Consider the following 16070-nt stretch of genomic DNA (forward strand, 5'->3'; position numbering starts at 1 on the left):
CCGCAAGTGACAACATGACATACAGTGACAATATTGCATTGGGGGTATAATGAAAAGCCTGCTTTAGATTGTAGATGACAATGTCATATAGTTATATCATTATTGGTCCAATTGCTCCAATAATTGGTCCAGTAATCAACTATTGATAGTTTAATTTAGGGATACAGCATGGCAAAAGGTCCTTTGACCCATCGAGTGCACGCCAACCAGTGATCCTCTGTACACTATGTCTATCCTACACTCTACGTGCAATTTACAGAAGCCAATTAACCTACAAACCTGCATGTCTTTGGAACGTGGGAGGAAACCAGAGCATCTGGAGTGAACCCACGTGGTCACAGGAAGAATATACAAACTGTGCAGACAGCGCCTGTAGTCAGGATCAAATCTGAGTTTCTGGCACTGTAAGGCAGCAACTCTACTGCTGTGCCACTGTGCTGCCCTAAAAAAGGATAAAATAAGACAGTTGGGTGCCATTTGATGTGTGGCACAAGCAGCACAGACATTAAGCAGAGGTTCACTGCACGACCGGAATCATGTCATCAGCTGCAGAGGTTTAAGCTCTGGATTCCCTCCTAGAGCTTCTTCGCCTCTCTCTCCTGCGTTGATCCCTCTTGAAGCCTAATGCCCCTGTCACACTTAGGAAACCTGAACGGAAACCTCTGGAGTCTTTGTGCCCCACCGAAGGTTTCCGTGCGGTTCCCGAAGGTTTTTGTCAGTCTCCCTTCCTGCTTCCATTACCTGCAACCTCCGGCAACCACCTGCAACCTCCGGGAACCGCACGGAAACCTTGGGTGGGGCGCAAAGTCTCCAGAGGTTTCCGTTCAGGTTTCCTGAGTGGGACAGGGGCATTACTCTTTAACCAAGGTCAGCTTTCCACATATCTCCGAAGTGTGGTCTTGTACCATTTAAAGACAAACCACACAGACAACATTCCTGTCATGAGATTATTATTGCTATGACGGTTATAAGCAAATGCTACTTGTTCATATCTGTGAATATAGAAAACAAAACTAAATAACACAAATAGACAATATTATTGCATGTCTGACTGGACATTAATTGTTTTGCTCTCTTTGCAAATAGTAAAATTGAAGGGAGTTAAGACAGCCCTGTGCTTGAGGCCCATTATGACCGTGTAGAAATAGGACATGGTGGAGTGTGGCGGCGCCTAACATCAGCGGCTCGACTGCAGTCCGTCTGTCTTTTTTTTAATTTTTGTCCCGTTGGATGTATGTTTTTGGTTCAAATTTTTATTATGTTTTAGCTGTGTATATATGTGGGGGAAACCGTTTAATCTCTGCCTTGTACGGGGACCCGACTTTTTCCGTCGGGTCTCCGGTGTCGATGGGCCTAACATCGTGGAGCCGGCGGTGGCCTCCAACCGGAACCAACCTGAAGGCTCCAGTTGCGGACTCGCCATCGCGGAGCTGGCCGACTTCGGAGCAGGGAGCGCTGTGGTGGCGCGTGGCTGCAACCCGACTTCGGAGCTTCGGAGGCTCTGGCCGCAGGCCCGGTGGACAGGAACATCGGGAGTTAGCAGGTCCCTGGTGGGAGACCGCTTTTCGGAGCTCCCGCAACGGCAACTTCTCCCGCCGGAATCGCGGGGTTTAAATGACTCGGAGCGGGGCCTAACATCGCCCGGCACGGCTCAAACAGCCACGGGACTTACCATCGCCCGCCAGGGACTTTAACATCATGAGCCCCAGTCGCCTCGACGCTGCAGTTGGACTGCTGGATCGTGGGAGAAGAACAAAGGGAAGAGATAAGACTTTTGCCTTCCATCACAGTGAGGAGGTGTTGGAGATTCACTGTGATGGATGTTTGTGTAAATTGTGTTAAGTGTGTGGCTTGGTTTTTTTTGTAATGTCATAACTGCAGGAATGACATTTCGTTCAAACCTGTTTGAATGACAATAAGAGGCATTCTATTCTATTCTATTCTATTGCTTGCAGAATTAAGAATTGTTTCTGTCCTCCTGAAAATTCTTGTGTTAATGTGTCAGAAAACTGTTACTGCCCCTTATTGCATTGTGGATAAAATGAATAGCCTGCTTTAGACTGTAGATGACAATGTCATACAGTTGTATCATTATTGGTCCAATTGCTCTAATAATTGGTCCACTTATCAACTGGTAATAGTCTATCAGTGTTTAGAAAGCAGAAAATAATACAAAGTCTTGTTTCAAAGTCTGTTTTCAATGAGGCCCTTAACCTATTTGGCATGTAGGACTCCATTTCATCAGGACAATATACTAACATTTATGATGCTTTGCAACATTAAAATCCATCTCACATGACTAGGTTTTACACACTTGAGTGTAATTGATAATTCAATAAGTTAAGAAGCAATAGAAAGTATTAATTAATTTAAAGTGAACTTTTTGTGAAAGTGCACCCAAAACCATCTTTACTGGCAAATGAAGAAATGTTGTACTTGCCTCAAATTTTGCATTAAGAATAATTATTAAGTCCACAAGCTGCCGTCCCAGTTATCCTGATTCTCCAAGGTGCATTGTATACTGTTATCTTGATGAAATAAGACAACACTACAGTGCATCTTGGAGAACCAGTGAAACCACTGAAACACCTAGTGCTTGCGAAGTTGCTGTGCCTCCACCAAAACATGGTCGAAAGCAATAATTCTTTTTCAGTCCCATGTTAGCAATTATTTAGCAGCATGACAAATCTCAACGCCCACTAAACTACCTCTCTAGCCTGGATAATTTAACTCTGCAAGTGTGCCTTCAGAACATAATTAATGTTTCAGATTCAAGAAGGAACATTTTTCTCTGTTTTATTCTTTACTTGATCCCATCCTTCGTTCTCTCTCTTTATGTTGCTTTCTAAACATGAATTAAATATAATTTACACTTTGTTCTTTGCCCTTCCTGGTTTAGACTCAGCAGGTCTGCGCAAATTCATTGATCTAATTGGTAGAAGAGCCTTGCTCAATCTTTCTTCTGCTCATGTGCTCCACATGTTCCCTGCAGGGGGCCATGTGGCATTTCAGCCTCCCAATAAAAGCCAGCTGCTTCCCAACAGCCTGAGGGAGTCAGCAGCATGCAGAGTGTACTGCGCCTACACCACTGGCTGCAAAACCACCCATGTGTTTTGATAGCACATCTATAAATATTTTCAAGGCATTCCAACACTTTCTACAATACATATGACATATTTATTGGGCATCCTTTTAATGTGGTAAAACAGGAGTGCTAATAGTCAAAAATGACATGACGTTGTCACAGCAAATTTCTGCCCTACCTTATTCAGCCAAGGTGCATGATCAATGTTTGACTTTGGCTTCAAATTGTGCATATTTTAAATGGCCAGAGGGTGTATCCGGGATGTCAGAGAGATTGTGTCAAGCTTCTGAAGCACTTTAGGAAATTCCTGAGGTAGCAGATGCAGTAAAATAAGACAAGAACACTTTGGACTCTTAAATCCTGGACTAGATATACGGGCTGAGAGACTTCAGAATTCAAGCACGTATTATTACATTTCTCCTTTTATAATACATGTGTTTGGAGATGCATTTATGGAGACCAGTCAAAAAGTTAAATAACACAGAAACAAGCCTTTGACCCAACCATGTCAATGTTGACCTTCAAATGCCCATTGATAATAATACTGTTTATCAATGCTTAATCTGCAAACTACTATGCTGGTGATTCAAGTACCCATCCTTTAAAATAGTGTGAAGATGTTCCCTTTGCATTCGCTATTTCCTTGCAATGTCGCTGGGGTCTATTTGACCCTTCGAGCTCATGCCGACTCTTATAACAATCCCATCAATCCCTCCCCTCCATTATTTTTGTTGTAACCCATTTTCTCACACATTCAATAACACCCACCGTGGTGCCGTTAGATTCTAGCTTGATTGAATGCATACATTTTCTCAACAATGTCGCCCTTAATGTTAGTTATTGAACACAAAATATATTGTGATAGAAATTTAATTTTGTCATTGTGCGGGGGGTTGAAATTTTTTCACAATGAAGGTGACTCCTGCATTACTGGGATGCCGGGGGAAGGGGGGGGGGGGTGGAGGGGGTGGTGGTTTGTGGTGGATGGTGGAATTGACTTCCTAGAAACCATTCCTGTATCGCAATTTTCCATCATGCGAAACTGCTTCATCTGTGGATAAATCCAGGGATGTGAATTGAAAATATTCTCTTGGTGTCTTTAATTTATTTTCACCTAAATTTTGTAAGAGCATTTTTTCAGTGCATATCCCAGATTCTTTGGTAGTGGTTTGTGAATTTTGTAAGTGTGAATTTCCATTACTCAAATGGCTGTACTATGTACTATAACCATTCCCATCCACTTTCTCTCATATAATTACCAAATCTGCCTGTTGCATTCTGTGTGTTTCTCCAACTTCACCTTGAGCCATTCCTGCCTCTTGCCTTAACAAACCCTTCTGGAGGGGTCTCACCTGAATTGTACAGCAGTTTATTTGTGGTTATCTTATTTCAATGGGGCCTTGGAGTTATAATTTTAATTAAAATGTATTTCGACTACAGTTTCAGAAGTTACATTTTTATTCACCTTCCTAAATAGATTGCCGTTCTTTCATCAAATCCGAGAGTGGAATGGTGTGGTGGTGGGGAGGGGGGGGATGGGATTACAGGAAGGCGCAGAAAGTGGGAGGGGGAAAAGGTAAGGAGTCTCAATCAAGTGGAAATCAAGGTTCAAGAACAAGAGCATGCTTGGAGGTTTGACAATTCATTTGTTGCTGATAAAATGTTGTGGCAGAATTACAACAATAAATTCACATGAATATGCCAACATTTCAATAAACAAATAATAGAAAACATTCCTTTTCTACCTTTCACTTTAATCAGAAGGAAAAGTCACAAAGTAAAAATTGGCAAATTCCTATATATCTCCATTCAAAGATTGGTAACTGGCATTCACTCTGCTTCTGATGATGTGGGGCACAAGGATTAGGCCTTCAAATATTCAGTCTTTCAAACTGTTTGATTGGGCCTCATTTTGCTATATTGAGCCTTGCTTTACCAATACTCTTTTTTTAAAGATAACATGCTGGAATTAATCTTTGTTGCTCCAGCACTTTGTGTCTTTTTTTGTAAACCAGCATCCGCAGTTCCTCGTTTCTCCATATTCTTCAATAACATTGAGCATTATGTGTGTGTTATTTAGACACATTAGAATTAGAAACTTGCCATTTTGCAATTTTCTAAACAAAAGCTATTTACAGTCTCATGGAATTTAAGCAATGAAAGAGGACATTTGGCCCAATGTGTCCGTACCAGCCCTTTGAAAGATCTGTTCTATTAGACTCACTTCCTCTCTACAGCTTTCACTGGTGTTGTGGGCTTGCAGCAAAGTCATGGCTGCTGAGTTGAAGAGGAAAGGCAGATGACAACAATGGTATTGTGAGATGTAAAACACCCATTGGTGGTATTGTACTTGAGCATCATCAACGACCTACACATTAGTCAGCTCTGTAGCAGCAAACCTTTATATTTGCTTTTTAAACTTTTCTACTAGTGTGAGACAGTTATCTCTTGATTTTCTTTGGGTTACAAGCGGCATAGAAAGGTTTGCCCCAAATGTTAACGTTTGAGGGACATCATCCACAAACACAGCACACACCTGGTGCGAAAGAGAACACTGGGCTTCTGTTCACCAGTATGTTTGCATTTTCTCACTGGTCTCACATATGCTTTATGTCCTATGCGACCATACGGGTTGTGTATACACAGTGGTCTGTGTGTGGCTGTGCGTATTCATGTCTCTCTCATTTGCTTTCCTTATCCCAATGAATCTATTTAAAATTGTTATTATTGTTATTATTATTTGTATATCCCCCTCTGCTTTACTAACAAGAGTTAGTACAGTTTTCTGCAGTGGCTTGAATGAGCAATCCTTAACTGACTGCAAACTGGTGGTAAAAGCTTACATCAGGGAAGGGGGAGTCTGATGAGTTAATAGTTAACTGAAAGCCAACTCATCCAGCAGTTCCCCACTAGCTCAGATTAAAATCTGGACACTCCCAGCTGCAGTGACTCCCCAGATCACTACTCGAGTCAGAAGTTTTGTGTAAGTGATGCACATCACAGCCCTTGCACAGGGCAAAGATCAGAACTGGGAGCAGGGTGGAGTAGCAGGAGGTCAAGGGGAGCATTAACAATCTCTCTATACTGTGCGTCTGTGAACTGCTCTCTGGTGAACTGAACACAGTGTGCAAGCTTCTTGGCAGTGTTTAATGGCAGGATGATTTAGTCTGCTGCGACTACTGCATTCCATTCAGGTTAAACCAGGGAAATGGCATTGTGTTAAAATTCCAAGTCGCATAAATGTTTTATTGCCACATGTGTGTGCAGATAGATCTCAAGGGGTGTAGGAGGAGGTAGTGTTGAGGGGTGGGAGGTGGGGGGTGGTGGGGTAGCTAAAGGAACTGCAGGCTGAATACTTCCTTGGAAAATGTTACCACTGGTGCGTGAGACTGATTTACTTTGACGGTCACTTAAGAGGATTTCACATTTCTTAACCAGGGCTGTTTAAAATCTTGCAGTTGAGACAATTAACTGCTGAAGGAAATATGACAAGACGCTTGCAATGGACTTGGGGGGTGGGGGTGGAGGGGGGGTGGGGGGAGGCAAGGAGAAGGAATGCGCCAGAGTGCAGCAGAGTTGCCTGCTTGTGAAAGTGCCAAGAGCTGTTTTCACTGTCTGCTACAGGCTGGGAGCGATCTGTTAACTGTGTACAACTGACTCGGAGGCCAAGGCGGCTCATGGTACTGTATGTTACCGCAACACTCCCTCATTCCTTTTCACCCTCTCTCCTTTTCTCTCTCTCTGTCTGTCTCATTCTTTATTTAAAGGCAATAAACTAGTAGGAATGCAAATGAAGAGATGCATGAAAAATTTAAAGAAGTAAATTGAATTCATCAAGTTAAAAGTGTTTAAAGAAATGTTTTGTAGAGCAGGAAATTGTTTGAAACCAGGGACAAGTTTGGAATTGGGGGTGAAAGGAAGTTTTGCATTCGCTTTGAGCTGTGGCAGAATTGCTTTTAGGAAAGTGAGTAATGTTTGCTACACAGTGCTCCATTTATTTTGTGTCACGGTGAAGTTGTTTGGGAAGTGAAACCCTGGCTTCTAAACATTGAAAGCAGGTCTGTGCAGCAAAAGTCACTTGAGTCATTGCAAATTGCTCCAGCATTCACCATTTCAAACATTTCCTTCAATTATTTCCTCAGTCCACTACTCTCCCATCTACTTTGATCCTACTTGGTTTTCCACTCAATAATTCATCCATACGATGCAGTATTTTAATGGCTACTTACAGGGACATTCTCTAACAATATGGTATCTTGGGAGATATTCCTCACCTGTGATAGACACAAAAAGCTAGAGTAACTCAGCGGGTCAGGCAGCATCTCTGGAGAAAATAAATAGGTGATGTTTCGGGTCGAGACCCTTCTTCATAATGTAGAAGGATCGTCTGTAGAAGGATCCTCTGAAGAAGGGTCTCGACCCAAAACGTCACCTATTCCTTTTCTGCATAGATGTTGTCTGCCCTATGAGTTACGGCAGCTTTTTGTGTCTATCTTCGGTTTAAATCAGCTTCTGCAGTTCATTCCTACATATTCCTCACCTGTCCCAGGCTGGCTTCCTTAGATAAATAGATCATTCTGACTGTGGTAAGGATGTCAAAGGATAATGGATGGATGAGCAACTCTAATTAATCTAATTATCCCATTGAACCAGAAGAAAGTTGTTCGCCAAGAACTTACTTGTTTGGGACTTCATGTAAAAGGACTTCGTACTTCAAGCTTAAGTTTGTGGGGCTTGTTTTGTTGGTAGTGTGAGATGATAGTGACACAATGAAGGAAGATCTCAAATAATGATGGCATTATCCTGTAACCAAGGTGATTAAAGAAAGACAGAGAAGATAAATAAAAGGAGATGCATAAGAATTAAAGGTTGCACAAAAAGAGGGAAAAGAGATAGGGATAAAAACAGAATGGGAAAGGTTGAGGAATAATGGCATAGTTTTAATTTTTCCCTTTATGGGCTAGAAAGATAAAATGACATAACTGGAACAGATATGTCCTCAGTTTAAAGTGTGTTATTAAGTACCATCCCTAACTTTCTGCAACATGTTTATTGGGCAGTTAAAACACACCAGCAACTTTAGGTATTTTGAAACTCTTGCCACATTTCTTCATGGACATACGGTCAGAATGTTTTACACACTAATAATGGTAAGTGTCAGTAAATGTTCAATTTTGGTGATGACAGTCTTTCCTATCAAATATATGGGGTGAAAAGCTTCTATGAAGTGCGCTGTGACTCTCTTTAGCAACTTTAACTCAGCAGCTTTTGTTATTACTGAGTAGTAGCAGCAGTAAGCAGCTTTGCTTCAGTACACTGCAAGGCCCTATGGTTCAGTAAAAGATGGTCTGATCGTGGAAGCAGGGTGGACTTGGCATGGAACGTGCTAGGAGTTTCTTGACATACTATGGTTTTGTATCGCTGCATGTTTTGGTTCATAATGTTTTTGTTCATTGAATAGGATTGTTGTTGATGCACTTATATACACTGCTTTGAAACAGCAATAAAACACTGATTCTGGGAGCATATATTAGTGCCCCAAGAATATTTGAACGTCCTCATGGTGTTAGTATCTAAAGCAACAAGCATTTGCCCTTCGAGAGCACCTTCAATGTTGCAAATGTCCCACGGTACACTTGGGAGCAAAGCAAAACAAGATCTGACATTGAGCACTGCAAGCAAGCAACTGAATGTCTGTTCATAGAGGTAACATTTAAGGAACGTGCTGATAAATCAGAGAGAGGCAAATAAATGGAATTTTAGGGAGGAAATTCCAGAGCCAGACCCATGGTTGCCAATTGTGGAGTCATTAATACTGGAAATAGTTAGAACTGGTTAAACACAGGGCTTCTGTAAATTTGCATGATGCCAAGAGGTTTCTTGTTCCTCTCACACATTGCTTATATTCCCTATCTTTGACTTTATTTTGAACAAATTGATTGAAAGTCAAAACGTATCTTTCATTATAGTTATGATATCTATGAAAGGAAGGAGATGATCTATGGCCCATGTTGGCTTTGTTATGGTTTAGATTATTGTCATATACTTCAGGATGCAATGAAATACATTGTTCACATGAAACTCACAGAGCAAACAATATAATACAGTAATGATAAATATAGCAATCATTACAACACCAAACAACAGAATGGTGTAAAATTGTTCTGCAAAATCAGTTGTGCAAAAGAAGTACAATAACAGAATAATTGAATGATGCAGAGTTAAGAGTGAGAGTGCGTGGATGCACCTTCGAGGACGGGGTGTGAAAGAGGTCATTTGTTCAGGAGCCTGATAACAGTGGGGAAGAAGCTGTTCTTAAATCTGGTGTCCAAGGTTTCAAACTCCTAGAAGATAGGAAAGTGAAAAGGAAATGGCCAAAGTGGCAGGAATTCCTCACAGCACTTTCACCTTCCTGATGCAATGCACCATAAAGTGATGAGTTTGCATTGGACTGGGTTGTATTTGCCACTCTCTGCAGGTCCAGGTTCAGAGCAGAGCAGTTGCCACGCTAGGCTGAGATACATCCCATTAGAGTGTTTTCTATAGCGCATCTGTAGCAGTTTGACAAGTCAATTTTTCGGAGATGGCTGAGTAAGTAAATACACCATATCATTTTCTTGATCATTGCTTCAGTGTGAAGCAACCATAATCATAATCATACTTTATTAGCCAAGTATGTTTTGCAACACACGAGGAATTTGATTTGCAACATACCGTCAGCAGACCACTAAAAAGCAACAAAACACGCAAAATACATTTTAACATAAACATCCACCACAGCGACTCCTCCACATTCCTCACTGTGATGGAAGGCGGAAAACAACTTCAATCTTCATCCCTACTTTGTTCTCCCGCGTTCGGGGGCCTCGTGCCTTCCGTTGACGGGAGGATCTTGGTTCCCCTAGCCGGTGGCCGTGCCCTCCACATCGGGGCGATCAAGCTCCCGCATCGGGGGGGATCTCGGCTCCCCGCGCCAGGCGATCGGACCCCGGGTCGGGGCTAGTCAAACCTCCTGCAACTTTGGAGCTTCCCGGCATCAGTCTCTACCTGAGACAGCGAGCTCCTCAATGTTAAAATCCGCAGGCCGCAGTTGGAGCGTCGATCCCAGGCAAGTGATCGCAGGCTCCGATGGTAAGTCCATGGACTTGTGGTGGGACTGCAAGGCCGCCAGTTCCACGATGTTAGACCACAGAGCGACCGGAGATACGATCTGGAAAACAATCGCATCTCCGGCAAGGTGTGAGATTGAAAGAAGTTTTCCCCCGACCCCCTCCCCCACCCCCACCCCCACATAAAACAAACCAGAGAACATTAACACAAACATTTTAAAACACACTAAAAATAACAAAAGAGACGAAAAGACAGACAGACCGTTGGCGAGGCTGCCAGGTTAGATTGCTGGTGATATGGATGTCTAGGAACTTGAAGTGGTTGATCATCTCTACAGCAGCTTTGTTAATGAAAACAGGGTTGAGTTCATGCCCTCGCTTCCATAGCTTAACAAGCAACTCTTTTTATCTTGCTGACATTAAGGGCCGGGTTATGATCCTGACATCATGGCTCAATCTCTTCCCTACATCTTGTGTCGTAGATCTGGCAGACAACAGTGGTATCATTAGTGAACTTAGAGATTGAATTGATGTTGTATTTGGCCATATAGTCATGGGTGTACAAGGAGCAGAGCAAAGGTCAGAGTGCATATCCCTGAGGATCTTCATTATTGAGGGTCAGGATGGTGAAAATGTGCCCAATTCTAACTGGAAAAGGCTGTTTTAACTGTTTGAAGAGGAGCTTCATATACAAAGTCGTCTCTCTCCAGTGCCATTTTCAGTGGCAGGACAATTGTTTCTGTACTTCATTGTGGTTTCATATTTCCTATTAATATAACATTTCTCAGAACAGAAAGTGGCCATTCGGTCAATCAAGGACGTGCAAGCTCTTGGATTTGGCAACACATTTTATCATACTTCTTAACTTACTCCCCATAGTCTTGCAAACCCCCTCAATACTTGGCTCCAAACACCGTCTTTAGATATCCTAAACCATCAGTTCTATCCACTTTCATTAAAAATCCCTCTTAACCACCTGTAGCTGAGTTTCCACTTTCATCGTTTATCGGAGACTTTATGCTCCCTGCCATCTCGATGCGATTTGTTTAACGTGCATAAATGCATCTGAAATCATGTGATTTTCCCCTCATTGCCATAGCAAGCTGCTGGTCACAGTTCGGCCACAGTGATTTGAAATACCTTTGCAACATAATGAAGCTTAATTTTAAGTAAAGAGAGGTTGATTATTCCTTGTGGTGATGTTGCAGTTATAGATAAAGGATGCCCCCAGATAGCTGCCCCCATCAGTATTTTTTGTACAGCACACAATTCTCATAATTTTGGTACAATAACTTACATATAAGGAACATGGACATTGCTGAGTGGATAACATTCTTTGAAGTTTCTCTGGCGTAATATGTTCCTGAAATTAAATTTCTACCAACCATTTGTTAAAGTCCATTAGCATCTGTCACAATTAATCACTTCACTTCTTGTACCTTTTATTCTGGGAATTCTTTAAAAAAATCATGTTCAGCCTTCCTCACAATTATGATGAAAAGGTTTATGGGGTCATAAACGTAATGACCAATTGACTGTGAAGCAGAACCTATTTTATGAGCAATCTGCAGTATGTGGAGTGCACACTAGACCCTGTGGTCACAGTAATTGTTCTGCAGACTGTTATTGTTAAAGGGTCATTTGACTTTTTATTTTTTTGATTGTCTGAATTCAAAGGCCATTAAAACATCAGCTGATAAAATGAGAGGAATCCTAGTGTGTTATTTTGTCTCTGCTCTCCATTAAATTGAGCACAGTCAACTATTGCTGGTGTTAGCTAAGCATTTACAAATCCATCGCCAAGTTTCTGGCCTTTCACCAGATATTGCTTAGTTTCCAGATCCCATTCTCAGTTAAATATCATGCACTGTGCTGTGAAGCTTTGTCTGCCATAAGTGCTTTGTGGGCTCACCTCTTGGGTTGAGGTTCATTGAGGAAGAGCCGGAGGAAGTTATCCCTGGTGTTGTTTCCTGAACCAACACATATTTAAAAAAAAATACAGAATGATTTTCAAGTTCAAGTTCAAGTGAGTTTATTGTCATGTGTCCCTGTATAGGACAATGAAATTCTTGCTTTGCTTAAGCACACAGAAAATAGTAGGCATTTACTACAAAACAGATAAATGTGTCCATATACCATGAGTGGTACTTTTATAGTGAAATAACATTGTAAAATGACGTCATTTTTTTAGGTGATCCTACGACTATTGAGTCGTAGCTTGTCGTAGCTTGCTTTCTGTAATCGTGGGTGTAGTTGTCTGTAAGTCAAAGGTGGTCGTCTTCAGTCCACACTATTGGGTCGCCAATTGTCACGAGTGCATCAGCAATTAAGTCATAGATAGACGTAGCTTGCCTTCTACATAGTCGTAGGATGCGTTTGATACATTCACTTTTCGGGGATTCAACAAGACTATGACAGTCGCCAAAAAAGTCCCCTAAGTGGGACAGGCCCTTTACATTGTGAATTGTGGAAGATTGCTGTGCACAAATTGACTGCTATAATTACTTAATTACAACACTTCAAAAGATCATTGGCTGTAAATGACTTGGAAATCCTAAACTGGGTTGAAAGTGTTGTTCTAGTGTGTGAAGTTTAAAGCATTAGAATTAGAGCCAGGCTGTTCGGAGATCATGTGAGGTCTTTTTTTTCATTCAAGTGGAATACCATATAATAAACATCAGTCTGAAGTAGGGTCTCGACCCGAAACGTCACCCATTCCTTTTCTCCAGAGATGCTGCCTGTTCCATTGCGTTACTCCAGCATTTTGTGTCTATCTTCTATAAGAAACGGAAGTGGGAATAGACCATTTGGTATCCTTGGACCTACTCATTAAATAAGGTTGGGACTGACCTTTTACTTCAATGCAACTGCCCTGCACTAATCCCCTTGTCTTCCCTAATATCCAAACATTTCTGGATTTCTATTTTGAATATGCTCTGTAACCGAGCCTCCTCCACACTTGCTTTGCTCTGAGTGGAAAGATTTCTTCTGAGATAGACACAAAATGCTGGAGTAGCTCAGCAGGACCGGCAGCATCTCTGGAGAGAAGGAATGGGTGACGTTTCGGGTTGAGACCCTTCTTTACTCCTTTTCAGATTTCTTCTGATCTCTGTCCAATGAGGCTACTCCTTATTTTGAGATAGTGACCCCCCCAGTTCTAGATGCCCCTACCACAGGAAATATTATACTTGTATCTACCCTGTTAAACAGTGTGATAATTTTGTTTATTTCCATGAGATTGCTTCGCATTCTTCAAAATGCATTGGCCCAAATACAAACAGAAAATCCTTCTCACCGAACGAAAGGTGTTATATTTGAATTCACAAAGTATAATGCCCCTGTCCCACTTAGGAAACCTGAACGGAAACCTCTGGAGACTTTGCGCCCCACCCAAGGTTTCCGTGCGGTTCCCGGAGGTTGCAGGTAGTGGAAGCAGGTAGGGAGACTGACAAAAACCTCCGGGAAGTGCACGGAAACCTTGGGTGCGGCGCAAAGTCTCCAGAGGTTTCCGTTCAGGTTTCCTAAGTGGGACAGGGGCATTTGAAATAAAGCGGATGAGTTATAGCGGCGTTAAAAATTTGTAGGTACAACATTGCGGGCCTTACGGAGACATGGCTGATAGGATCTGAGCTGGGAGCTGAATATCCAAGTTAAACGTCCTATCGAAAAGACATACAGGGGCAGAGGGCGTGGGGTAGCTCATCTGGTAGGGAATGAAATTCAGTCCTTAGCAAGGGGTGACAAAGGATCAGCAGATATAGATTCCTTGTGGGTAGAAATGGGAAACTGCAAGGGTAAAAAGACCCTGATGGGAGTTAGACCTCCAAACAGTAGCCATGAAGTAGGGTGCAAATTACATCAGGAGATACAATCGGCATGTAAGCACCTCATGGTTCTGAAAGAGGTGGTTTTAAAGATTGTGGAAGCATTAGTTATGATATTTCAATAATCAATAGTCAGGAGTGGTTCCAGATGATTGGAAAATTGCAAATATTACTTTGTTGTTCAAGAAGTGAGCAAAGCTGAAGAGTGGAAACTGTAGGTACACAAAATTGCTGGGGAAACTCAGCGGGTGCAGCAGCATCTATGGAGCGAAGGAAATAGGCGACGTTTCGGGCCGAAACCCTTCTTCAGACTGAAGGAAACTGTAGGCCGGTTAACCTGACTTCAGTGGTTGGTAAGATTTTTGAATCCATTATAAGGGATGAGGTTTCTGAATACATAGAAGTTCATGATAAAATAGGCGGAATTCAGCATGGTTTTGTGATCGTGCCTGACGAACCTGTTGGAATTCTTTGAGAAAATAAATAGCAGAATAGACAAAGGAGAGTCAGTGGATGTTGTTTACCTGGATTTTCAGAAGGACTTTGATAAGGTGCCGCATGTGAGGCTGCTAAAGAAGATGAGAGCCCAGGATATCAGAGGGAAGATACTAGCATGAATAGCAGGTTGGCTGGGTGACAGAATGCACAGTGGCAAGCAGGGTGGCTGCCAGTGACTAGCGGAGTTCCACAGGGGTCGGTGCTGGGGCTGCTACTCTTCACGATGTATATTAATGATTTGGATGAGGGAATTGAAGGCTTTGTGGCCAGGTTTGATACCTCTTCAAGAGACTGCATTTTCAATGTAGCAACACTGTTCCTTTTGGAAAGGATAGTGCTGCATTCTGACTATCCCTCATATTTTGCTTGGGCAGCTTACAACCCAGTGGTATGATATTGATTTTTCTAACTTCAGGTAACCCTTACTTTCCCTCTCTTTCTCTTCCTCCCCCACTCTTGCTCTTCCTCCCCACCCTAATAATTGTCCTCCTGATTAATTTTATGATTTGTATGCCTCGTTGTCAACTTCTCCTCAGCCAGCAATAATGAACCATTGTACATTTCCTTGATCATTGTCTGCTTTGATCTGTCCTTTTCACCTTACATGCTCTTTGTACCTTTCTGTACCTCTAGTTTCCCTCTCCCCTAACTCTCAGTCAGAAGAAGGGTCTCGACCCAAAACATCACCCATTACTTCTCTTCAGAGATGCTGCCTGTCCCACTGAGTTACTCCAGCATTTTGTGTCTATCTTTGGTATAAACCAGCATCTGCAGTTTCTTCCTACACATTTCCTCTGCCACTGTTGGGCATCATTCCCTGTGGACAACCCCCACCCCCCCCCCCCCCCACCCCACCCCACCCCCCACCCACCCCACCCCCCACCCCGCCCCCCACCCCGTCCCCCCCACCCAACCCCTGCCCGGCGCTGCAAGGCAGAATCGGCTCTGGACTGTTGACGATTGATGTGAAATTTGTTCTGGTTTACATCTTAATAGTGTTATTTGTTGAATTAATTCAAGGAAGCCATAATTGTAACATGCTCAGTCACTGAAGTCCTAGTGTAAATTTCCATAAAATTTAAATGAAGTGTTTCCTGTAATTAACGAACATTTGCTGCTGCTCTCTGCTCTGAATTGTAATTAACTGTGATCACGCATGTTTAGTGATGACAGTGTTCCTATAATGGTTTGACAAGCTGGCGAGATTATGTCAGGTTACCAAACACCATGCAGCACAAGGCTGAGGCGTCTGCTGGTTAGATCAGGAAACTGGGACACAGCGGTACACAAGTGATTTGCATGGATGACTGCAGAGACTGAATGTCTTTATCTCTGCCTTTTGTTACCCTAACATGATCGCATTTCAATTATATCCTTTGCATTCCCACACAGTATTGTACAACACATTAGGAGACACAAAATGCTGGAGTAACTCAGCGGGACAGGCGGCGTCTCTGGAGAGAAGGAACGGGTGATGTTTCGGGTCGAAACCCTTCTTCAGAAGAAGGGGCTCGGCCCGAAACGTCACCCATTCCTTCTCTCCAGAGATGCTGC

The 16070-nt window shown here is 42.5% G+C and overlaps 1 protein-coding gene across 6 annotated transcripts in view; it reads left to right on the forward strand.

Moving 5' to 3' along the window:
- bnc2 (basonuclin 2) overlaps positions 1-16070 on the forward strand; it is a 543948-nt gene that overhangs the window by 186799 nt on the left and 341079 nt on the right. Inside the window, exon 1 of one of the 6 annotated variants that reach the window (XM_033018264.1) lies at positions 6653-6765. The exons of the other annotated variants lie outside the window; for them this stretch is intronic. Within the exon in view, the coding sequence (XP_032874155.1) occupies positions 6763-6765 (3 nt within the window). The 5' untranslated portion in view covers positions 6653-6762. Of the gene's footprint in view, positions 1-6652; positions 6766-16070 lie in introns of those variants that run through there. 6 annotated transcript variants of the gene reach the window in all.

Source organism: Amblyraja radiata, chromosome 3 (assembly GCF_010909765.2).
Source record: "Amblyraja radiata isolate CabotCenter1 chromosome 3, sAmbRad1.1.pri, whole genome shotgun sequence".
NCBI lineage: Eukaryota > Metazoa > Chordata > Chondrichthyes > Rajiformes > Rajidae > Amblyraja > Amblyraja radiata.